Source organism: Tachysurus vachellii, chromosome 12 (assembly GCF_030014155.1).
Source record: "Tachysurus vachellii isolate PV-2020 chromosome 12, HZAU_Pvac_v1, whole genome shotgun sequence".
Taxonomy (NCBI): Eukaryota; Metazoa; Chordata; class Actinopteri; order Siluriformes; family Bagridae; genus Tachysurus; species Tachysurus vachellii.
Window position 1 is genome coordinate 1643427 of NC_083471.1, and position 26618 is coordinate 1670044.

At 43.5% G+C, this 26618-nt stretch overlaps 2 protein-coding genes across 2 annotated transcripts in view; one reads left to right on the forward strand and one right to left on the reverse strand.

Annotated features, from left to right (window-relative positions):
* Positions 1–26618, reverse strand: part of med23 (mediator complex subunit 23) — a 77905-nt gene that overhangs the window by 48562 nt on the left and 2725 nt on the right. The window lies entirely within an intron of this gene.
* LOC132854967 (E3 ubiquitin/ISG15 ligase TRIM25-like) lies at positions 13760–26388 on the forward strand. The gene is made up of 13 exons (XM_060883651.1): positions 13760–14405; positions 14808–14903; positions 15043–15276; positions 15407–15578; positions 15808–15867; positions 15979–16506; positions 22745–22812; positions 23147–23815; positions 24220–24315; positions 24455–24688; positions 24819–24990; positions 25220–25279; positions 25407–26388. The coding sequence occupies exons 1-13, from the start codon at positions 13767–13769 to the stop codon at positions 25943–25945; spliced, it is 3567 nt and encodes a 1188-aa protein (XP_060739634.1). The 5' UTR covers positions 13760–13766; the 3' UTR covers positions 25946–26388.

The window sequence follows — 26618 nt, forward strand, 5'->3', positions numbered from 1 at the left end:
TGCCCGTAGGTCATGCACAAGTCTCCATTTGTCAGAGTTGGGCTTCTTGACAGGAAATATGGGGGTGTTGCAAGAGCTGTTAGTTGGAATTAGGACACCTGCTTCAAGTAACCCTTGAATTGTAGGTCTAATTCCCTCTCTTGCCTGTACTGACAATGGGTATTGCCTTTGGTAAGGTAACCTAACATTGGGTTTAACCTGAATTTGGACTTGACCTGCTGATTTAACTAATCCTACATCAGTCTGATGTTTTGTCCACAGGATATCTGGCACGCTTTCTAGCACTGATTCGTCTTCATCGGCTTCATCCTCTGTCCTGAGTGCTAGTGTATGCGATGACAACGGCATGTGCCTCTCTATCCATGTGTGTGTAGCTACCACGCTATCTACTGCCTTTTGTGAGATTCGTGTGTACTTGCCGTCTGGTGAGATGTGTATGTAGGAATTATGCGTCGGTTTCCATTCTCTGACCTGAGCTGCTTCCCTAATCATTGGTCCTAACTCTTTTGATTCAAATCCTTCTGCTACCACGAGAGAGATATGTGGGGCCGTGTTTGGAATGTGATGCCACGCCTCTAGCTCATCCTTCAGGATTACCATGGCGGCCACTCCTTGTGGGCCTATTATCACATCTGTTGTCATTATCTCAAACTGTTTTGTCTCCATCAATCCATTCCACAGTTGTCCATATTCTTCATTCTCGCTGTCATAGTCATAGTATAATGTACAATACATTCAGGTTCATTGCAGTCTGGCCGCATGGCCTGTATCCACATTTTCCATTTCATGTAGGTCTGGTTTAGTCCAGATGTTTCAGGGGTGATGTATTCCAGCCAATACACTGTATCCTATGTCCTTTTCTTGTCCGTTTCTGTTAGTAGGTGTTGACCTGCCAACGTTTCATCTGGGAAAGTTACCCAGACTCCTGTTGGGCTGCAGTGTATTTTTGCTGCTAGTCTGCACAGTAAATCTCTTCCCAGTAAGTCCGCTGGGGATTGGGGCGAGTATAAGAGTGGTGCCACTATCGTGGTGTCTTCAACTGTTACGGTCTGAGGCTCCGTGAATTTCAATATCTGTGTTGTCCCTGAGAAGCCGGTAGTCTTTATCAAGTTACGTGAGGGGGGAGTCCGGAACCTTCCTGTCCTATACATGAGAAAGTGGCACCAGTGTCTATCATAAAGGGAACTGATTTCATGCCGTTAATAGACACCATAGTTGTTGGTTCCTGCCTTGGATGCAGTGTGGTGACGTACTGCATGGGATGTGGTAGCTCAGTGGTTAAGTTGTTGGGCTACTGATTGGAAGGTCATGGGTTCGAACCCCAGGTCCACCAAGCTGCCACTGCTGGGCCCCTGAGCAAGGCCCTTAACCCTCAGTTGCTCAGTTGTAAGTCACTCTGGATAAGGGTGTCTGCTAAATGCCGTAAATGTAAATGTTCTCCCCCTCCAGCTTCTCTGGGCATCCTCAACTCCAATTCGCTGCAGGCCCTGTCCAGGGTCCTGCTTGTCCTGACCATTGGTTGGGACCTGATGGCGTCCCTTGCTGACCTCTGTGTTCCGGCTGTCCTGGTTGACTTTCCCATGGATTGACCTGACAGTTTCTTCTAGTGTGTCCTTTTCCACCACACCCCCAACATTCAAGTGCCTGTGTTCATGGGTTGTTTCTACCAGCCTGGGGATTCCCGAACTGTCTTGGCCCTGGGCCTTGGGACCATCTTTGCCATCGTCCTGGTCCTTGTCTCTGGCTCGGTCCCCTCATAGGACGGTTTTGTGGTGCCCCCTGTTGAGTGCCGAGGTGGACATGTATTGGGGGCATAGCTGCTTGTGATAGCATTTGTTGTTGCGTACTTGGGGGTATTTGTGCTGGAGGCAGCATAGGCTGTTGCACATACGTCTGTGTCGTTACTTGGGGTGCTTGGGTCGGAGTCATCTGGGTTACACTTGATGTAGCAGGGACCATTACTGCTGGTTCAATCGTTGGGGCTTGCAGTGAAGCTTGTACCTTTCCTGATTTTTCTTTTTCTCTTCTGGCTTTGGTGAGCTCTCCCAGTTGAGTTTTGTATAGCTGTGTCATTAGTGCTTCAGTTGCATCTTTAGCTTCTCTCTTCTTTTTCCTGTGTTGTTCTATGTGATGTACGAGATGAGCTTGGAATGTTGGTGGAGAGACCTATTTCTTTCAGATAATTGTTGCTTTCTTCTCTTAGTCCATCCAGCTGCAACTTTCTTTTAGCTGTTATGGGTGCATCTTGATCTTCTGTTGTACTGTCCAGATGACTTGTTGCTTCCACTTCGTCCTCTTCTCCGGACAGCTTCACTCTTCCAGTTATTGTTCCTTCAATTTTCGTCAATTTACCATCGTTCTCCTGTACCACCATTTGTGTTACACTTGGATATCGCTTTCTGTGTGTCTGCAGTCCACAATGTGTCGTATAGGGTGGGGGCCTTTCCTCGCTGCACCCATCTCCCTCTTGTCGTCTCTTTTCTTCCTCTTCTTCTCTCTGTATCACTCTCTGTATTTCTATTTCTCTTCTCTCTATTTCTTTGCCTTCTTCTTCAAACCAGCTAAGTATTTCCAGCCTCTTTATCCTCTTTCCTCTCGTCTTATCATCTTCTTTTCCTGCTTTCCAATGTCGCAACATTTCTTTCACTTCTTCACACCTTTTTAGCCTAAATGTCCCTTCCTTAGGCCATTGCAACACTCCCTGTGTCCTGTCATGCCATTTCATCATACACTTTTTAATGTACTTTTCATCTGTTTTGTGTTTAGCAATCACCACTTCCGCCGGTGTTGGCTGACTTGTTGTTATTACTTTTCCCATGACGCACCCTTGTCGCACTCTTTGGGCACTGCTTCTTTCTCCTACGTTTATCTGCTTGACAGTTATCGCTGGTCTGACTGGTTTCTTCCTCCTGTATACTTCTGATAATGTGTTTATCTTATCTATCAATGAATATACTGCCAATCCTCGCTCCCAACTCACACTCCTTAACTCTACAGTAACTATTGCTGTAAGTCCTGAGCAGTAGTTGTTTTGGATAGGTCGAGCTTGATTTAAATCTATTGCAGGCTCGTCTTCTTCACTGTCTGGATCCATTATGAAATCAAACAAAGGGATGGTGGCCTTAGTAGCACTGGGATCTTCCACCAGTCTCCGTAATATTGGGCTTAGGAGTGTGGGTTCCCAAAGCTTTTTGAACGTTTGCGTCCAATCAATCTCAGGAAACTCAACCTGTAAATTCAACAAGTTATTCCACTTAGTCAGATACAACAATTTAGCAGCAATTAATTCTTTCGACTGCCACCTTTCAACCCCACACTTTTCTTTAAACGTGCGTTCGTCCCAAAAGTGTGTTCTTATGCCTTTCGTTTCTATAAGTATATCTTGTGGTGCCATCAACTATTTAACTTGTCCGACACAAGACTCTCAACCACCAGAGGGAGCCAACAGTACCAAGTGGGAATTACTCTCACGGGGGCTTTTTCCTCTGCTCGTCCTTTAGATACTAGTTCTCTTCCGGTGTTTCACTATTTCTACACTGCAGACAGTCATAAAACTCAGTAACTACCACTATGTAGCCACCTGGAAAATACTGGAGCTTAAACCTTCTAACACGTCGGCCTTCGACGTAATACTGGGTGATTATTAAGTCACGACCTGGATTGGTAAGGAGTAGCAACACTAGTGGGCTGTCAGCCGATACAGTCAATATTCTTGGGGGAACTTGGCTCCTATATTCTTCCTCAAATCTCAAAAAACTTGGGTATAATGCTAGGACGATGTACCACCATGTAGTCATACGTAGGGGACTTTTTTACTCTATGTTCAATGTGGAGTATTACCTTAGTGGTTCTTCTTCTGGTTCAATGATGCTTTCAACGTATCTTATCGCTAGTTTATATTGATTGTGGGATCTAATCAATCTGTATCTTATGAGGTGTAACTTATCGCCCTCTAGTCTGTTTTCCGTTAAAATTTTCCGATGGGTTTTCTAACAACAGCTGCACAATTGGTTGATTAGGGGATATTGTGTGACAGACTTCTGCGGCTATGCTAACGTTATCGCCTTCTTCAATGCCTACACAACAGGGAACCAACATGTGAAGCGTCATTCGGGGCTGTTTTTACTTTATCTTAGTCCTATTAAATGTATTTTACAGTATTGTATTCAACACGCTCTTTCAGGAGTCCCTTTGCTCAGATTACTTTGAGTACTTAAATGAGTGTTATACAGTTCTATGGACCACTATATGTTAAGCGAAGGCTATTTCTACGGCAGCCTACAGAACTGACAATGCTAGGCGGGGGCACTAGTAATACACTAACATCTACAAAAGCATATAAGACAATATTCCTACGCTAACACACATTAGGAAACGCACTGGTAATACACCAACACCTAAAAAAGCCAATAAGACAATATTCTTAGCTAATACACATTAAGAAACACAATGCAGGGAAATCAGCTTAGTCATACAAAATCACACACAGCAGGGAAATCAGCTTTTTTTATTTATTTATTTTTTTTATTTTATTTATTTGAAAGGGACAATGCACATCAATCAACATTTTTTGTTTACACTCAAAATGTAAATGTGCCAGAATTAGCTGAAGAGCTATTTTTCATCTGCAGTCCCTTGGCAGGTCAACACAATATCATAATACAAAAATTAAATACATGAAAAACACAATACAAATTAAAACACTAAATAGATAATAATAAATACAATACAAAAATGGACAGTACCAAAGATAAAATAAGTTAACTATTGATGATTGCAATTTTGAGTGTTTTTAATCCAATTCTTGAGTTTAAATTTAAATGATGAATAGCTGGTGCTCTTTCTGAGTTCAGTAGGGAGACAATTCCAATAATTTGAGGCCCGTACTGAAAAGGCTGTTTGACCAAACTTACTTCGCCTATACTGTATAACACAGTCTCCCCTGGTAGCTGCCCTGTTTGCCCTATCACTGTTATTTCTCAGTTTTATGAATTCACGCAGTGGTGGGGGTGCAAGCCCATGTAAGATTTTAAAAATGAGACAAGCATCTTGATAATGTGAGAAATTGTTAAAACTGAATAAGTTGTATTTAGTAATAATATTACAGTGGTGATGACTGAGAGGTTTTTGATCTAAAATTTTTAAGGTTTGCTTATAAAGGGTCTCAATTGATTTTAGAGTTGTCATATTTGCTTGGGACCAGCTTGTGAAACAGTATGATATGTGAGAAAAAATCATGGCATGCATAAATAGTTTGGCTGCCTCTATTGTTATATATGGCCTAATGTCTCTGTAATGAGTCTGTCTGTGTTTCTGTCCTGTTTCTGTCTGCTGTCTTTCCCGGTTGTTAATTGTTTGCTCCGCCCACTCTTTGGTTTCCATGGACATTCATTGTACTCCTTCTCTCCTTCAGGTGTCTTGTCTTTGTCTTTAATTAGTTCTGCTGTGTGATTGGTTCTTGTCTCTTATTTATACTCTGTTTGTTCACTTCCCTGGTGTTGGTCGTTGCTAGATGTTGGATGTCGGTGTGCCTGTTCCTGTTTCCTGTAAGCTCTGTGTTCTGCCCTGTTCTGTTCTGTCTGTTTAGCTGTTTCTTGTGGTTTTGGACTATTAAACTTTAAAATCTGCATTTGGATCCTCACTCGCCTTTGTCCTGCATCGTGACAGAACGACCAACCACATGGATCCAGCAGACATTTTGTTTTGTATCAGGGGGATTCCCCAATTGAGGAGTATACGGAGGTATTCCTGGACTTATGCAATCAGGTGGATTTTGGGGAGAGGGCCCTTAAGGACATCTTCCGGCATGGATTGAAGGACGGGCTGCGCTACCTAGTGCCATTGGGCCAAGAGGTGGGGCCTTTCACGGACCTGGCCAACATAGCGTTGCTCCTGGGCGGGTCCTCCCTAACCGTGCACAGGACAGAGTCGGACACCGGCCCTAAATATTTTTTGGGGGGGGGCAGTAGGCATCGGGGTCCGTGGGCTGCGGAGCCAGGCCAGCCACGGACGCCCGAGGCCCCTACAGTACCTCGGTCCGACCCAGACCTGTGCACACCAGTGACCGAACCCGTCCACATGGGTGCCAGACCGGAAAGCTCGGGCGAGGCCCGGGGGAACCGGCTGATCGCCAAGCTGGCGGACACCCCGATGGCGTCGGTCCGGGCGGCCGGCATCCCTACGGCACCGGCTCGAGCACCTAAGGCACCTGAAGCATCCGAACCCGCCGACGCACCTGAACCTGCTGAAACGCCCGAACCTGCCAACGCACATGAACCGGCTGAAGCACCTGAACCGGCTGAAGCGCTTGAACCGGCCGAAGCGCCCGAACCTGCTGAAGCACATGAACCTGCTGAAGCACATGAACCTGTTGAGGCGCCCAAACCTGCCGAAGCGCCCGAACCTGCCGAAGCGCCCGAACCTGCCGAAGCGCCTTCAGCACCACCCTGGCCGCCAACGCCGTTATGGTCTCTGGCCCGACCTGCAGCGCCACCCTGGTCTCCGGTCCTGCTCTGGTCGCTGGCTCTGCCTGCAGCGCCACCCTGGCCTCCGGTCCTGCTCTGGTCGCTGACTCTGCCTGCGGCGCCACCCTGGTCTCCGGTCCTGCTCTGGTCGCTGACCCTGCCTGCGGCGCCACCCTGGTCTCCGGTCCTGCTCTGGTCGCTGACCCTGCCTGCGGCGCCACCCTGGTTTCCGGCTCTGCCGGCTCCGCCCTGGCCTCCCGCTCTGCCGGCTCCGCCCTGGCCTCCCGCTCTGCCGGCTCCGCCCTGGCCTCCCGCTCTGCCGGCTCCGCCCTGGCCTCCCGCTCTGCCGGCTCTGCCCTGGCCTCCAGCTTCGCCAGCTCTGCCCTGCCCTCTACCGCCACATGGACCTGGCCCGCCTTCCCGCCCCCTGTTCCGCCTCCGCTCCGCCGCCCTCCGGGTTCTGCGTTGGAGTGTCTGGAATCCACTCCTGGGGGGGGGGCTCTGTAATGAGTCTGTCTGTGTTTCTGTCCTGTTTCTGTCTGCTGTCTTTCCCGGTTGTTAATTGTTTGCTCCGCCCACTCTTTGGTTTCCATGGACATTCATTGTACTCCTTCTCTCCTTCAGGTGTCTTGTCTTTGTCTTTAATTAGTTCTGCTGTGTGATTGGTTCTTGTCTCTTATTTATACTCTGTTTGTTCACTTCCCTGGTGTTGGTCATTGCTAGATGTTGGATGTCGGTGTGCCTGTTCCTGTTTCCTGTAAGCTCTGTGTTCTGCCCTGTTCTGTTCTGTCTGTTTAGCTGTTTCTTGTGGTTTTGGACTATTAAACTTTAAAATCTGCATTTGGATCCTCACTCGCCTTTGTCCTGCATCGTGACAGTCTCTAAAGTTAGCCATATTATATCTGATGGTATTAGCCACTTTTTTTTACATGCTTTTTAAAAGTTAAATTAGAGTCCAAAATAATACCGAGGTATTTAAAATTGGACACTTCCATGATTTTTTTCTCCCTCTATAAAAACATCTGCCTGCTGTACATTTGAGGACCTCTTAGAAAAGAACATACAGACTGTTTTGTTAATGTTAAGATGCAGATCTGAGATTTTTAACCAGGCAGAAACATGCACCAATGCTTTGTTTAATTCAGTTGCTGCCTGTTGTTTGGTCTTAGTATGCAAATAAATAACCGTATCATCTGCATACATTTGTATATTAACAGATTGACAAACTGAAGGCAAGTCATTAATATACAGGCTAAACAAAATAGGGCCCAATACTGACCCCTGGGGTACACCAATATTACAGTCAAGGTATGAAGAATAAGAATTACCAATATGTACGCACTGTTTCCTGTTAGTTAAATATGACTCCATCCATTTCATAGCCTCATCTGAAAAATTATAAGAAGATAATTTTGATAATAGTGTCTGGTGGTTCACAGTGTCGAAAGCCTTCTTAAGGTCCAAAAACACTGCACCAACTATACCACCCTCATCTAATTTTGACTTGATATTTTCAAGGAAGAAACAGTTTGCTGTTTCTGTAGAGTGGTTTGTGCGGAATCCTAATTGCATTGGATGTAAGGGTGTGTGGCCCAAGTTTAGATGGTTTTTTAACTGTTCAGCTACCCATTTTTCTGTCACCTTGGATACTACTGATAGAATACTAATGGGTCTATAATTTGACACCATTGCTTTATCACCAGACTTATAAATCGGAGATAGAACTGCTGTTTTCCAAAAGCTTGGAAAAATACTTTGCCTAACTGATAAATTGATCAGATGTGCAATTGGGCAAGCAAGTGCGTCCTTGTGTAATTTTAAAAACATGGTATCCAAACCATATAAATCCCTAGCTTTTGAGTTTTTTAACGAGGTTATAATTTTTATAACCTCTGATTCAGATATTTCCTTTATTTTAAAAATTGGTTTAGTTTTATCAATAGGGATAAATGGTATAGTTTCAGTTGGGATACTTTGAACCAGCTCCCTGACTGAATTTATAAAAAAATAATTAAATATACTTGCTATCATATCAGTATCTTGGGTCAGGATTCCATTCACTTTGAGTTCAGGTAAAATGATCCTTTGTTCTTTATTCCTACCAGTTAATTTATTAAGATTTCTCCAAATAAGTTTTCCATTTCCATGAGCTTCATTGATAGTTGTAATAAAAAATTCAGCCTTAGACCTTCTTAAATTCCTTAATACCTTATTTCGGAGAGTTGTGAAGGTAAGCCGGTCGCTACTATGTCCTGATTTTAAAGCCCTCTTTAAAGCAGAGTCTCTCTCTTTCATTTGTTGCCAGAGCCTATCATTTAGCCATGGTAAGGTGATCTTCTTTCCATGATTACATTTCACCTTTCTTATGAAGGCTGCTCTTTTCTCAGTGATAGTCGAAAAAAAAGTGCTGCAACTAATCTCAGTATCTCTGCTGGTTAGGAGGTCAGACCAGTCAATTTGATTTATAGCTTTTTCCAAGTTGGTTATTTCATTTTTAGGAATTTTCTCATAAAATTGTTTTCTTGAGGTTGGATATACTAACTGTTTTCTGTTTAGTTTCCTTACTATCAGTGTAATATTATGATCGGACAGACCAGTCAACAGATTATGTGATTTAATTACTCTCTCAGGTCTGTTTGTAAATATCAGGTCAATTTGTGTCTGGGAGGAGTTGGTTATTCTTGTTGGACCTTGTATCAGTTGGGAAAGATTGAATTTGTTTGTTATCTCTTTAAGTTTTTTCCTCTCTGTTTATTTGTCCCAATTTATATTAAAATCACCCATTAAAATCAACTCCTTTTTATCATCACATTGCTTAAGGATATTATGGAGATGCTCATAAAATATATTATTGGTTGATGGTGGTCGGTATAAACAAATTACAATAAAAGACATTTGAGGAGATAGACACATGTTCAACCCAATATACTCCATGTCTATTTCCTGTGACCATTCAATGAGGTTACATTTAATTGTGTTTTTAACATATACTAACAATCCCCCTCCCTTACCCTTATTTCTATCCCTCCTAAACACATTATACCCAGAAATGTCAAAGGCAGACTCAGGTGAGCGCTTATTAAGCCATGTTTCAGAAAGACCAAGAGATGTGATTTTCTTCTTGTAATGTTCTTTTGCCATAGAACATTACACACAGCAGGGAAATCAGCTTTTTGTCATAGAAAATCACACACAATACTCACACATGGCCTTACAAATCCACTCTTATCACACAAACATACACATTAATGCAGATCTGCTTTTGTCACATAAAATCACACACACAGCAATACAAATCAACTTCAGCTCTTTTTACACATAAAATCATACACAGCAATGGAATTCCACTTCAGCACTTTTCTCGCGAGCTTTTTAACACAATATCTTCACACTGATCTGACCAAGCAGCCCTGTGCCCTTCACAGCGGTATCTCAGATCCTTCCGACCATGCAGCCCTGGGGCAGCTGTTTATACAGAGAAGCAAACACTCAAATTACTGTCTCGCTCGACAGTCCGCAATGAGCCTTTTCACTCACTCCTTTCTGCTCACCTTTGCTTTTTCCTTCTCTATATAAAGTCAATGAATCTATTTTTCTCCTCTATTCACCTTTGTGCTGCAACGTACCCCAGCGGTATCTCGGGAAACCTTAACTTACACTATCTGCCCGTTCAGACCTGTCCTAACTCATGGACAGTGGTAGCCACAGATTTAAACAATTACACAATCTGCCCGTTCAGACCTGTCACTCAAGGACAGCGGTAACCACAGATTAACCAATAACTCAATCTGCCCGTTCAGACCTGTCTTTACTCAAAGACAGCGGTAGCCGCAGATGAAAAATTAACCCAATCTGCCCGTTCAGACCTGTCTTCACTCGAAGACAGCGGTAGCCGCAGATGAAACAATAACCTTAATGTGCACATACATATATTACTCGCGATCTCACATATACTTTTCTAACAATCAATGTTTGCAAACTTCACACAATCTCTCCCAAATCCAGTCTTTATATTTTCATGAAAACACGCAGTAGTTTTGGTTTTATGAATCAATCACAACTTTTAGTAAAATCTTTTGGATCTAATTATCAAGGATTTCCTGTTAACAATCCTTTGGATTCTTTGTAAGTCAATCAAAACTTTAATAAATCTTTTTGGGTTTTATAAAATCAAACTTCTTACTAGGTTCTTTTTAGGAGAGTCACGGAGCTGGTCCGTCCCAAAAGCGGGGCCGCTCCGGCCGTACTTATAGTCTAACCGAGGGGCCTCATTCCTATGTCTCTTAGCTCATAGCCTACGTCATCAGGTCACAAAGCTTTTAAGTTGGTTTTCCGTGCTTTTAGACTTCATTCTGCTTCATGAGATCTTTGTCAACACAACTCACTTACTTCATGGGTACGTATGGGTTTCTTGTACTTTTGGTCTATGTGCATTAGCCATCAGTTTACTTATTAACCCAGTGGCCAGAGGCTGTATGTGCTTACTAAGGCTTTATGGACTTGTATTGTGTTTTAGCTTCAATCTCTGCTTGGGTCGCTCAACTGTTGGATGAAACCAACCTTTCTACACCATCACCAACTGCTGATCTTTTCACCGAGGTCATCACTCGTTACGTCCAGGATATGGAGAGTCATGGCCGACCCAGTGACACATCTGCTGTTAAGGGGGTCGATGTCTCAACACAGACTGCTACAGTTGTCACCACGTCTACTCAGACTCCTTCAGCCTCATCCAAACGTACTCAGGCTACTCAAGCTCCATGGCGTGTTAATAAAAGGACTCAATATCCTCCTCGTCATGCTGTCAAACCATTTTATATTAAGAGTGACTCTTTCTGAGTTTGAATCTTCTTATTAAAACTTATGCTCAGTTTTGGGCCTTAATACTGTGTGCACATGTGTCCTTTTTTCATTCCTGTGTGTGTGTTTCTGTGCGTCTTCAGCCTATATGGGTGGTTAATCATTCTCTACCTATGTCTGGGACCTGCTCGCCTCTAATGGCCTTTTACCTTTTAGGGCCTATATGCCTAAGACCTGTGTGCGTCTAATGGCCTGTTCATAATGTGACATTTGCTTAAGACCTGCATGCGTCTAATGGCTTGTGCATATAGCATTTGACTCTAAATGGAGGCTTCTTCTCCCTCTCTCACCTTTCCCCTCGATCGTGGTGTATTTAGCATTATTTTATTAAAAAAATTTCCCACATGACGTACGTGTCCCTTAGTGACATGTTTTGGGATTGTGTTGGAAACCCTTCCACAATCCCACTAAGAAATGTGTCCTAGTTTGCACACGTTAGTGTTGAAAACACAAGATCAACTATCAGAGTTGGTCTTACCTTGAACGCAGATGTCCTTCGAAGTCCCTCAATCTTCTAACAAAGGATCCTCTTCAAGTTCTTCTACCTAATCTATTGTTTGAATCTTTAAATGAAGGAGTCAGACTTAGACCTTTTTGTCTTTTCAGGATCCTCACAATGGGAGGCCTTGTTTTTATTAAAAGTAGTTTTATACAGATAGATGTGTGTAATATATGTAAAATAAAAAGAAAATTACAAATAAAATCTCCTTCAAATAATCAAACAGTATTAGAATAAGTAAAAGTAATTAAAATGCAAAGATTATAACAAACCAAGAAACATTCTCCAAGTGTAAGCTTGCGTTTGTTCTATGATGCACACAGAGTATAACATACACTGAGGAAGTCTTCACTAGAATGCACACACAATGTTATTCAAGACAAGCTTTTATACATTCTGTATTATTACTGTTGTCAGTTGGATTTGTCTGTCGGGTGTGACCCCCACCTTGGGCTTTCTCGACAGCCAACATCTCGTCCCCCAAACATTTCTCGTCGGCGACTCTGAGTGCTACTAATGTTTTTTCTTTATCTTCAAGGTTAACACTTCTATATATGGCTATATGGTTGCAGTTAACTTCCTGCAACTGCCGGGCTGTGATTATATATGACTGAAGATTTCTCTCGCCGTGGAATTCCACAGCAAGCGTTGAAACACTTCACGTGCAGATTTCTCCCACAAATACACAGTGGGCTTTTAAACTTTCACTACAAGAAACAGCTTTCATCTAAGTTTATAGTCAAAATCAGCAATATTAACCTTATCAATTCTATTACAGGAGAATACATGAACATAAGGAAAAGAAAAGCAATTCAGAGTTCTCCTGAACGTCTGAAAATAAAACATAAAACATAATGCATTATAATCTTCTTTTCTTTTGGATTCTTCTTCCAGCTGTCTAGGTACAGCTTCTGATCCCTCGTTGTCTTCTTCTAATCACTCATATTCAAATCTTTAAACTGTTCAACCTTTTGTATTTTTACATCAATTTTCCTTTGTTTGTTTACCTTACGTTTCTCTTTTCTTTCCCTATTTTTCCTTCTCATTGTATTATCTATTCAAGTCTGTCTTCTGACGGATAACAAATATCACAACAAATATCAAGATTCAGGTTATTGAGATCTGCAAACATCTTAAGTGGCTCTCAATGAAGAATGTAACCCTTAGTAGTCTTAAAATTCATGGAACAGCATGAGAATAGATTTCTTCCTACCTGGAAGCTCAGTCATATCAGGTGTTACGCCTTAGTATGCTTTGAATTTTGTTTACTATTTTTTGACTGTCACTGGTGGCTGGGTGTGTCTGTTTCTTGTTTCAGCCCCTCCCAATTACGTCACATTTCCGCCTGTAACTTCATTGGATGATCTTCATATGACACGCTATGCCCCACCTCTTCGCCGTGCTATTGGCAGGATGGGACATTTAAACCACGTCAGCAAGAGTTCCAAAGAGAGGGGAAAAAGCTGGTTTTGAATGGTTATGTACTGTGGCTTACTTGCCGTGTTACCTTGTTGTGCAAAGCACTGTGTTGTAGAGCTAAATGTGAGCTTTGAAGCCAAAGGGTCATCACACCAAATATTGGTTTGTTTTAAAATTTGAAAATGAATTGTGCTATATTTCCTCTCAGTAGAGTTTGAGACTCATGGTATTCTTACTGTGTGACCTAGTGAACCAGTATTGATGTAGTCATTAATAAAACTTTAGAACTTTTTTGTATTTAACTCTGAATAACGACATCTTCCAAATGCAGTAAATGTAAATAGTGCTTTATGTTCTGAAGGGTGATGAAATGGTTAACAAAGGTGTGTTCATTACCTCACTACTGTATGTTTGTGCTCCTCCTCTCTTTCTCTCTCTCTCTCTCTCTCTCTCTCTCTCTCTCTCTCTCTCTCTCTCTCTCTCTCTCACACACACACACACAAAACCAGGAAGTTTCAGAGAAAATGAAAGAGATCTCTCTCTCTTTCACTGAGTTCAGGACAATGGCTGAGGCGAGTATTTCAGTAGATCAGCTTTCAGTGGATCAGTTCATCTGTCCAGTGTGTCTGGATCTCCTGAAGGATCCGGTGACTCTCTCCTGTGGTCACAGTTTCTGTACTGTGTGTATTAATGGTCACTGGGATCAGGAGGATCAGAAGGACGTCTACAGCTGTCCTCAGTGCAGAGATACTTTCACACCAAGGCCTGTTCTACGCAGAAACAACATGCTGACTGAAGTGGTGGAGAAACTGAAGAAGACTAAAGCCCAAGCTGCTTCTCCTGCTCACTGTTACACTGGACCTGGAGATGTGGAGTGTGATATCTGCACCAGGAGAAAACACAAAGCCATCAAGTCCTGTCTGGTGTGTGTGGCTTCATTTTGTGAAACTCATCTCAAACCTCATCTTGAAAGTCCTGCTTTGAAAAAACACAAATTAATGGAAATCTCTGGAAATCTACAAGAGAAGATCTGCTCTGAACACGATGAAGTTCTGAAGATCTTCTGTCGTACTGATCAGAGATGTATTTGCTCTTTGTGCATGTTGGATAAACATAAAGGCCACGACGCTGTATCAGTTGCAGCAGGAAGAGCTGAGAAACAGGTGAGAACTCATCCGAATGATATTTCTCATTTAGATTCAGCAGCTTTGGTTCAATTCACTTCAAATTTATTTGTATAGAGCTTTTAACAATGGACGTTGTCTCATAGCAGCTTCACAGAACATAAGAAACATAATACAAAAAGTTTAATATTATACAAAGATTAGTATTTGGTCAGTTACAAGATTAAACTTGTGATTGAAGAGTTAAGTAAAATAAATATGTTCAGTAAACATATCTTTACTCAGCGTTCGTCATAAACAGATCAGATGAGTGAACCTTCACTCGGCCAACAGACATTTTACTACTTAAACTAATCTGAACAAGACAGTAGTGAACATTAACCCTTTAACTGTCATTAATATTTCTCTCCACATCATTTATAACATCATATGTGTCCTCAGAGTGAGTTAAAGGAGGAGCAGATGAAATTCCAGCAGAGACTCCAGGAGAAGCAGAAGAAGGTGCAGGAGCTGAAACAGACTGTGAACACTATAAAGGTGAGCAGTGAGCAGAGACAGAGCTGCTCCTAGAAACACACACAACATGGACAACATGGAGTCATTTAGAGTCCCAGTAAGAGAGAGAATGAGAGATGAGCTTTAAATGGACCTTCATGTGTTGTGTGTCTCCTAACAGCTCAGTGCACAGACAGCAGTGGAGGACAATGAGAGGATCTTTACTGAGCTGATCAGCTCCATGGAGAAAAAGCGCTCGGAGGTGACGGAGATGATCAGAGCTCAGGAGAAGGCTGAACTGAGTCGAGCTGAACGACTCCTGGAGCAACTGGAGCAGGAGATTGATGATCTTCAGAGGAGAGTCACTGAGATGGAGAAGCTTTCACAGACACATGATCACATCCATTTCCTCCAGGTAACACACACTGTCTGATCTACAGAGTCAGATGTTCCTCACACTCTCTAAAACACCTCTCATTAAAGCAGCAATAAATGTCCCTGTCTGACATCACAGGTGTGTCTTTCATTTCATTTCTTCTCTGTAGGCTTTAGCTTCTGGACCTCAGTCTGCTCTATTAAATAGACCAGATTTTGACATGTCCAGCATCAGTGTCCCTCAACATCTGTCATTTGATGGAGTGAAGAATTCTCTCTCAGATCTGAAGAAGAGACTGGAGGAATTCTGTGAGGAGGAATTCAACAAAATCCCTCCACATGGTAAGAGGAGCTGCTCCTGCTGGAGAAACACAATGATGGACAAGTGCTGAAATTCCTAAGATATAAAAAGTGATGAGATGTGTTTTGTGTTTGTGAACTCATTATTGCTGCTCTGTACAGTAAAGATAAATGATACATTATATTTATAGGTATGAGATCCTACAGCACAAACCTTTTGGTTAAAAAGACGTTTAAATGTCTGTTATTTCTGTCATTTTTCTCTCCACAGCTGCAGCAGTTCAGATCATTTCACCACCAGATCCACAGAACAGAGAAGAGTTTCTGAAATGTATAACACACACACACACAACACACACACGCACACACGCACACACACACACATATACACACACACCCAACATGTTCACATTGTTCAGTTTGTTTTTCTCTTTTATTTTAGATTTCTGTTCTCTGACTCTGGATCCCAACACGTCACATCGTAAACTCATTCTGTCTGAGAAGAACAGAGCAGTGACACTCAGTAAGAGAAAACAGCAGTACTCTGATCATCCAGGGAGATTTGACTTCTGGCCTCAGGTGTTGTGTAAGGAGAGTGTGTGTGGACGCTGTTACTGGGAGGTGGAGTGGAGCGATGTTGGTGTGTACATATCAGTCTCATATAAAGACATCAGGAGGAAAGGAGGTGATAATGAGTGTGTGTTTGGATGCAACAAACAGTCCTGGAGTCTGGAATGTTCTTCTTCTTCTCTCTCTTTCTATCACAACAACATTGAGACTCAGCTCAGAGTTCCATCATCCCCCAGAATAGGAGTGTATGTGGATCACAGTGCAGGAACTCTGTCCTTCTACAGCGTCTCTGACACCATGAAGCTCCTCCACAGAGTCCACACCACATTCACTCAGCCTCTATATGCTGGGTTCAGGCTCTACTGGTTTGGTTCTTCATCTGTGAGATTGTGTGATCTAAAATAATGTGTGTAGTGTTTTGTGTAAAATTCCTCCACATTACCACATTGTTACTCCATCATCTGTTTAACACACAATCCAGCTGCACAAAAAAACCATTCTCATTGTAAATTAAAACAGATTCATCCTGGATGATGAACCATATCAGAACCATATAAATCCAAGTTTGTTGGATCAAAGGTTTTTATAGTGATTTAAATATTTTATAGTCTGAACACAGCAAAAAGAGGGAAGCAGAGACAGAACCGCTCTGTAACAGCTTGTGGGAAGTAACTTGTTCTTGATGCTTTCCAAAAGTACTTCATACACGTCCTGTCCTAACAAATTCCAACAACGTTGATAAAACTCAGCAGGCAGCCCGTCAATTCCAGGGGAACGGCCAATAGATAGCTGGTGCATTGCCTCTGTAAGCTCTTGGAATGTTATTGGGTTGTCCAATGATCTCCACCGCTAATCCTCTAACTGAGGTAGTTCTGAAGTATGTCAGAGGCACTTTCAGAGTCACAACCTTCAGCACTGTATAAGTCTCTATAGAATCCTGCTGCCAGCTTCCTTATTTCCACTGGATCAGATGATACACTTCCATCAGGACAACGAAGATAATGCATTTGTTTTTCCTGTCTACTTTTATGCTCAAGGCTAAAAAAGTAAGAGGTGGGAGAATCCATGTCTCTGATTGAGCAAAGTCTTTCCCATATTAATGCTCCTTTTACACGCTCTTGTAGCAGTGAGCCAAGTTCTTTCTTCTTTTTGTTCAAAAGGTAATTTTGTCCAGTTCCATTATTGTTTAAAATGACGCTTTATGGATGTTGTATGTCTCCTTTCAGATCTTTCATTGTTGCTTTTAACACTGATGTAGCATGTGAACTGTAATTTTCCCCCACATCCCACTGACCAAGATTTTCAAATGAGTTTTTCTTTAGCTTCCAACTGCCCCAAAAAGAAACAAATTTGTCGCAAAACAAAGTATCCTGTAATAGTTTAAAATTAAAGTGCCAGTAGTAACTAGGTTCTATTTTATATTAAAATTGATGGTCTGACAGACCCCCACCTTAAACTGCCACCTTATTGTGGTGGAGGGGTTTGCGTGCCTGAATGATCCTAGGAGCTATGTTGTCTGGGGCTTTCTGCCCCTGGTAGGGTCTCCCAAGGCAAACAGGTCCTGGGTGACGGGCCAGACAAAGAGCGGTTCAAATACCCCCTTATGAAGAATTCAAAAGCAAGGTCCGTGACGTTGCCAGGTATGGCACAACCGGGGCCCCTCCCTGGAGCCAGGCCCAGGGTTGGGGCTCACATACGAGTGCCCGGTGGCTGGGTCTTACCTCATGGGGCCCGGCCGGGCTCAGCCCGAAGAAGCGACGTGGGGCCGATCTCCCGTTGGCCCACCACCTACAGGAGGAACCATAAGGGGCCGGTGCATTGTGGATTGGGTGGCAGTCAATGGCGGGGGCCTCGGTGACCCAATCCCCGGACACGGAATCTGGCTCTAGGGACATGGAATGTCACCTCGCTGGGGGGGAAGGAGCCTGAGCTGGTGCAGGAGGTTGAGCGATACCAACTCAAGATAGTTGGGCTCGCCTCCACGTACAGCTTGGGCTCTGGAACCGAACTCCTCGAGAAAGGCTGGACTCTCTACTTCTCTCTACTTCAGTACACGTGGCACCAGGACACCCTAGGTCGGAGTTTGATGATCGACTTTTGTAGTTGTTTCATCTGACCTCCAGCCGTATGTCCTGGACACTCAGGTAAAGAGAGGTCCGAAGCTGTCAACTGATCACCACCTGGTGGTGAGTTGGATCCGATGGCAGGGGAGGAAGTTGGACAGACTTGGCAGACCCAAATGTACTGTGAGAGTCTGCTGGGAACGTTTGGCATAGTCTCCGGTCAGAGAGATCTTCAACTCCCACCTCCGGCAGAGCTTCAACCAGATCCCGAGGGAGGTTGGAGACATTGAGTTCGAGTGGACCATGTTCTCCATGTCCATTGTCGATGCGGCCACTCGGAGCTGTGCCTGTCGTGGCGGCAATCCCCAAACCCGGTGGTGGACCCCAGAAGTAAGGGAAGGGACGCTGTCAAGCTGAAGAAGGAGTCCTGTCGAGCCTGGTTGGCTCGGGGGACTCCGGAGGCAGCTGATAGGTACCGGAGGGACAAGTGAGCTTCAGTCCGGGTGGTTGCGGAGGTGAAAACTCGGGTCTGGGAGGAGTTCGGTGAGGCCATGGCGAAGGCCTATCGGTCGGCCTCGAAGAAATGCTGGCAAACCGTGCAGCGCCTCAGGAGGGGGAAGCAATGCCCTGCACACACTGTTTACAGTGGGAGTGGGAATCTGCTGACTTCGACTGGGGACATACTCGGACGGTGGAAGGAGTACTTCGAGGATCTCCTCAATCCCATTGACATGTCTTCCACTGAGGAAGCAGAGGCCGAGGGCTCAGTTGTGGACTCGTCGATCCCCCAAGCTGAGGTAGTTGAGAAGCTCCTCAGTGGCAAGGCACCGGGGGTGGATGAGATCCGCCCTGAGTACCTCAAGTCTCTGGATGTTGTGGGGCTGTCTTGGTTGACATGCCTCTGCAACATCGCGTGGCTTCTGGGGACAGTGCCTCTAAACTGGCAGACTGGGGTGGTGGTCCCTCTGTTTAAGAAGGGGGACCAGAGGGTGTGTTCCAACTACAGGGGGATCACACTCCTCAGCGTCCCTTGAAAAGTCTATGCCAGGGTACTTCAGATGAGAATTCGGCCGATATTCGAACCTCGGATTCAGGAGGAACAATGCGGGTTTCGTACCGGTAATCGAACACTGGACCATCTCTATACCCTTGCCAGGTGGCTGGAGGGTTCATGGGAGTTTGCCCAACCAGTCCACATGTGCTTTGTGGATCTGGAGAAGGCATTCGACTGTGTCCCTTGTGGTGGCCTGTGGGGGGTGCTCTGGGAGTATGGGGTCTGGGGCCCTCTGCTAAGGGCTGTCCGGTCCCTATATGACCGGAGCAGGAGTTTGGTTCGTGGAGGGAGTCTGTTTTGGGGACTTTTTGCAGATGGTGTTGTCCTGTTGGCTTCCTCAAATCAGGACCTTCAGGGTGCACTGGAATGGTTTGCAGCCAAATGTGAAGCGGCGAGGATGAGAATCAGCACCTCCAAGTCTGAGGCCATGGTTCTCAGCTGGAAAAGGGTGGCTTGCCCCCTTCAGGTTGGTGGAGAGCTCCTGCCTCAAGTGGAGGAGTTAAAGTATCTTGGGGTCTTGTTCACGAGTGAGGGAAGGATGGAGCAGGAGATCGACAGGCAGATCAGTGTATCTTTTGCAGTGATGCGGTCGATATACCGGTCTGTTGTGGTTAAGAAAGAGCTGAGCCGCAAGGCAAAGCTCTCTATTTACCAGTCGATCTACGTTCCTACCCTCGCCTATGGTCATGAGCTTTGGGTCATGACCGAAAGAACAAGATCCCGGAAACAGGTGCTCGAAATGAGTTTAGAGATAGGGTAAGGAGGTCGGCCACTCGGGAGGAGCTCAGAGTGGAGCCAGCTGCTCCTCCACATCGAAAGGAGTCAGCTGAGGTGGCTTGGGCATCTGTTCCAGATGCCTCTTGGACGCCTCCCTGGGGAGGTGTTCCGGGCATGTCCAACCTGGAGGAGGCCCCGGGGAAGACCTAGGATACGCTGGAGGGACTATGTCTCTCGGCTGGCCTGGGAACGCCCGGTATTCCCCAGAAGAGCTGGAGGAAGTGTCTGGGGAGAGGGAAATCTGGGCGTCCCTGCTTAGTCTGCTGCCCCCGCGACCCGATCCCGGATAAGTGGTAGAAGATGGATGCATGGATGGATGGTCTGACAAACCATTGGATGAAATAAAAGAACTCATTACTCTATTATTCCAAGCTTTACCCAAGAAAATCTGTCCAGCCTTGCACCACTTACTCTGTTCTCAGAAACCTTTAACCATGTGTACTGTTTAATGTCTGTATTTCTACTTCTCCATAAATCTATAAAATCAAACTCTTTAATTATATTTGACAGAACTTTACTTGACTCATTGCGAGGCTCCTCCCCATTCCTGTCACCTGTAAAATTAGTGGTGCAGTTTCAATCCCCTCCAATAATTAAACACAACATAAACAACAAATTTCTTAAGATGTTGTTTCAGTTTCATAAAGACTTCCACCCGCTCAGACCCACAGTTTGGTGCATAGACATTTACCAGGACAAAAACAATTCCTCTAAATTTTGTTTTAATTAATAATATTTGTGCTTTGACAATTTCTTCCATTAGTAAGATGTTAATATTTATGTTTTTAGAGAATAATATGGCTTTGCCTGCACTAGTATTTGTTCCATGGCTTAAGACAGATTTTTCCTCCCACCATGTGCTCCATTCAGTTTCATTGTCACTACTAGTGTGTGTCTCTTGCAGAAAAACTATATTAAAATTTTTAATTCTAAATAACTCTGATACCATTGCCATCTTATTTCTGTTCCTACCCCCATTTATATTTAAGGACCCCAACCTTAAAGACTCCATGGAGAGATAGAAAAGAAGAAAGGATTGAAATAGAAAAAGATAAGGGATAGAAGACACCCTGTGTGGTTTAGCCATTTTTTTAAAATGAAACATTAGCTTTGTCCTTTCTCAACTTGGTCAATATTTTCTTTAACCGAAACCTTTTCTTTTTACGCAAAGTTTCATAACTTTTTTTTTTGCAACATTAGGACCGATGCTATGAATTTTTCCATATCCGGAAAAAAGTCTTTCACTTCTACAGTTTTGCCGAAGGTTAGATCTAAGAACTCATTTATTTCTTGTAGGGTTTACATATCATCTGCCGTTTGTCCAAACTCAGAGACGTCAGAGAGTCCTCATTTTTAGTTGACCTCATTATTGCTCATTTCAACAACAGCAGTAACACTAGGTCCCTCAGTATCAACTGGTCCAGCTGAAGAACTAGGACCTGCAGCAACAACAGAACCAGCAGCAACAACAGGCTCAGTAACACCAGCATTTACGGCAGTCTACTCTCTAACCTGGGCTTTATGAGGACATGCCAGCCTCCTGTGCCCGATGTCCCCACACTCAAAGCACTTCATACTGCTGGTGTTCCCCTACACCATGTACGCTTTCCCCTTGTGCCACACCCTAAACAACACATCCAGCTCTGGTTCACTCAGAAACATAAACACCTGCCTCCTAAACCACATGACATGTTTAATGGCCATGTTTTTACATCCCAGTGGGATCGTTTTAATACTGCTAGCAAACTTTCCATATTGTGCGAGTCCCCGTTCAATTTCATCATTATAAATGAAAGGCAGCCCATTAGAGACAGTGACTCTGGTAGTTGGAGTAGCTAGTGGTGAAATTAGAACAAAATCACCAATCACCACTATTCTGCTGCTTACCAAGCGATTAACTAGAGTTTCCACTTTGAGGAACACCACCACTGACTTGTTCATTCTGGATGCTGAAGAAATGTTGATAGAACCAACTTTTTCCTCCAACTCCTATTAGCACATCCTCTACTGTCGAACCTGGTGCAGGTACACACCTAACACCGTGGCGGAGCGAAACAGGTGGTGTTACCCCCTCCGGGAGAGACGCCATCCTGACGCCGGAGCAAAAAACTTTTGCTCTCTAATTGAAACTTTTAAACCAAAGATAACCGAAATAATAGAATATTTGTAACAAGTAAATATTTTTTTATGTACAAAGGAAAGCAGAAAGGGAGAAAATCCAAAGAAAAACCCCAATCAGTCGCCTCTCCACATGAACCGTCTGCACACATGCACCCAAACACTCCCAGCATGCACAGAGAGAGAGAGAGAGAGAGAGAGAGAGAGAGAGAGAGAGAGAGAGAGAGAGCGCAGGATATCAAATAATTAGATGATAGAAGTCAGAAAAGTGAAACTTCAGGAAGGAAAATGATTATAATTCTGTAAAAAATGTTGAAAGTTGTTTGAAGATGTAGGTGTTAAATTCAGCAGAACTGAAGTACTCAGTAAATGGAAAGCCCCAGTCAGGTTAGTCTGTATGTTTGCTGAACTTCCTCATGACCAGTTCCCCAGTTCTCAGCCCACAATCTGAGTCAACATTGTTTATTTTCACTTCCATCATCCATCCAGTTCCCGCTTTTTCTGTTAATATACCGACATCTTATGAACATACTTAGGTGTTGTATCCCAGTCTGCTTTGAAATCTGTGCCTGGGAGAGACCTTGCTGATGCAGTGTAACTACCTTGTGTCTTGTTGCTGTGCTCAGTCTTGCCATGGTGTAAGACCTGTGAAATGAACCTGTCTTCCACAACCTCACCTCAGTACCAGATGCTGGTTTGAAGCCAAAGGGTCATCACATCAAATATTGATTTGTTTTAAATTTTGAAAATGAATTGTGCTATATTTCCTCTCAGTAGAGTTTAAGACTCATGGTATTCTTAGTGTGTGACCTAGTGAACCAGTATTGATGTAGTCATTAATAAAACTTTAGAACCTTTTTGTATTTAACTCTGTATAACGACATCTTCCAAAAGCAGTAAATGTAAATATGTGCTTTATGTTCTGAAGGGAGATGAAATGGTTAACAAAGGAGTGTTCATAACCTCACTGTGCTTGTGCTCCTCCTCCTCTCTCTCTCTCTCTCTCTCTCTCTCTCACACACACACACACACACACACACACACAACCAGGAAGTTTCAGAGAAAACGAAAGAGATCTCTCTCTCTCTTTCACTGAGATCAGGAAAATGGCTGAGGCGAGTATTTCAGTAGATCAGGACCAGTTCATCTGTCCAGTGTGTCTGGATCTCCTGAAGGATCCGGTGAGTCTCTCCTGTGGTCACAGTTTCTGTACTGTGTGTATTAATGGCTGCTGGGATCAGGAGGATCAGAAGGATGTCTACAGCTGTCCTCAGTGCAGAGACACTTTCACTCTAAGGCCTGTTCTACGCAGAAACAACATGCTGGCTGAAGTGGTGGAGAAACTGAAGAAGACTGAAGCCCAAGCTGCTTCTCCTGCTCACTGTTACGCTGGACCTGGAGATGTGGAGTGTGATTTCTGCACCGGGAGAAAACACAAAGCCGTCAAGTCCTGTCTGATGTGTGTGGCTTCATTTTGTGAAACTCATCTCAAAACTCACCTTGAACGTCCTGCTTTGAAAAAACACACATTAATTGAAGCCTCTGGAAATCTACAAGAGAAGATCTGCTCTGAACACGATGAAGTTCTGAAGATCTTCTGTCGTACTGATCAGAGATGTATTTGCTCTTTGTGCATGTTGGATAAACATAAATGCCACGATGCTGTATCAGTTGCAGCAGGAAGAGCTGAGAAACAGGTGAAAACTCATCCGAATGATATTTCTCATTTAGATTCAGCAGCTTTGGTTCAATCCACTTCAAATTTATTTGTATAGAGCTTTTTTAACAATGGACGTTGTCTCATAGCAGCTTCACAGAACATAAGAAACATAAAACAAAAAGTTTAATATTATACAAAGATTAGTATTTGGTCAGTTACAAGATTAAACTTGTGATTGAAGAGTTAAGTAAAATAAATGTGTTCAGTAAACATATCTTTAGTCAGCGTTCGTCATAAACAGATCAGATGAGTGAACCTTCACTCGGCCAACAGACATTTTACTACTTAAACTAATCTGAACAAGACAGTAGTGAACATTAACCCTTTAACTGTCATTAATATTTATCTCCACATCATTTATAACATCATATGTGTCCTCAGAGTGAGTTAAAGGAGGAGCAGATGAAATTCCAGCAGAGACTCCAGGAGAAGCAGAAGAAGGTGCAGGAGCTGAAACAGACTGTGTACACTATAAAGGTGAGCAGTGAGCAGAGACAGAGCTGCTCCTAGAAACACACACAACATGGACAACATGGAGTCATTTAGAGTCCCAGTAAGAGAGAGAATGAGAGATGAGCTTTAAATGGACCTTCATGTGTTGTGTGTCTCCTAACAGCTCAGTGCACAGACAGCAGTGGAGGACAATGAGAGGATCTTTACTGAGCTGATCAGCTCCATGGAGAAAAAGCGCTCGGAGGTGACGGAGATGATCAGAGCTCAGGAGAAGGCTGAACTGAGTCGAGCTGAACGACTCCTGGAGCAACTGGAGCAGGAGATTGATGATCTTCAGAGGAGAGTCACTGAGATGGAGAAGCTTTCACACACACACGATCACATCCATTTCCTCCAGGTAACACAGACTGTCTGATCTACAGAGACAGATGTTCCTCACACTCTCTAAAACACCTCTCATTAAAGCAGCAATAAATGTCCCTGTCTGACATCACAGGTGTGTCTTTCATTTCATTTCTTCTCTGTAGGCTTTAGCTTCTGGACCTCAGTCTCCTCTGTTAGATAGACCAGATTTTGACACGTCCAGCATCAGTGTCCCTCAACATCTGTCATTTGATGGAGTGAAGAATTCTCTCTCAGATCTGAAGAAGAGACTGGAGGAATTCTGTGAGGAGGAATTCAACAAAATCCCTCCACATGGTAAGAGGAGCTGCTCCTGCTGGAGAAACACAATGATGGACAAGTGCTGAAATTCCTAAGATATAAAAAGTGATGAGATGTGTTTTGTGTTTGTGAACTCATTATTGCTGCTCTGTACAGTAAAGATAAATGATACATTATATTTATAGGTATGAGATCCTACAGCACAAACCTTTTGGTTAAAAAGACGTTTAAATGTCTGTTATTTCTGTCATTTTTCTCTCCACAGCTGCAGCAGTTCAGATCATTTCACCACCAGATCCACAGAACAGAGAAGAGTTTCTGAAATGTATAACACACACACACACACACACACACACACACACACACACACACACACTTATGAATATACAGTATTTTGTGAATTAAACCCAACATGTTCACATTGTTCAGTTTGTTTTTCTCTTTTATTTTAGATTTCTGTTCTCTGACTCTGGATCCCAACACGTCACATCGTAAACTCATTCTGTCTGAGAAGAACAGAGCAGTGACAGTCAGTGAGAGAGAGCAGCAGTACTCTGATCATCCAGAGAGATTTGACTCCTTGTGGCAGGTGTTGTGTAAGGAGAGTGTGTGTGGACGCTGTTACTGGGAGGTGGAGTGGAGCGGTGATGGTATTGTGTCCATATCAGTCTCATATAAAGACATTGGGAGGAAAGGTCGGGGTGATGAGTGTGGGTTTGGACGCAACAAACAGTCCTGGAGTCTGGAATGTTCCTCTTCTTCTCTCTCTTTCTATCACAACAACATTAAGACTGATCTCAGTGGTCCACCATCCTCCAGAATAGGAGTGTATGTGGATCACAGTGCAGGAACTCTGTCCTTCTACAGCGTCTCTGACACCATGAAGCTCCTCCACAGAGTCCACACCACATTCACTCAGCCTCTATACGCTGGGTTCAGGCTCTACAAGTGGATTGTTTTAACATCTGTAAGATTGTGTGATGTAAAATAATGTGTGTAGTGTGTTGTGTAACATTCCTCCACATTACCATATTATTACTCCATCATCTGTTTAACACACAATCCAGCTGCACAAAAAACATTTTCATTGTAAATTATAACAGATTCATCCTGGATGATGAACCATATAAATCCAAGTTTGTGTTAAATATTATGACCAAAGTTTTGAAAATAAAAGATCAGACCACAGAAGAACGGTGTGAACTGGGTGTCAGTGTCAGTCTCATATAAAGAGATCAGAAGGAAAGGAAGTCGTAATGAATGTGGGTTTAATTTAACACAAACTGATGCTGATTGTAGAATAAATAGTTTTGTGGCACCGTAATGAAGACTGTAAAGTAACTGAAGAGTTTTCTTTAACTTCTGAAATCAACTGCATTAAGAATATTGATCTTTTTTATAATTCTGATGATTAAAGTGAAATTATTTTAGAAATTTGTCTATGATCAGTGGAACATTCAATCCGAGTATTTCTCTTTCAGACCACCAGAGGGTGCGCAAACACCACTTTTAATCGACTGCTTCACTTTACTCATTTTCTATTATTCATTCATTCATTCATCTTCTACCGCTTATCCGAACTACCTCGGGTCACGGGGAGCCTGTGCCTATCTCAGGCGTCATCGGGCATCAAGGCAGGATACACCCTGGACGGAGTGCCAACC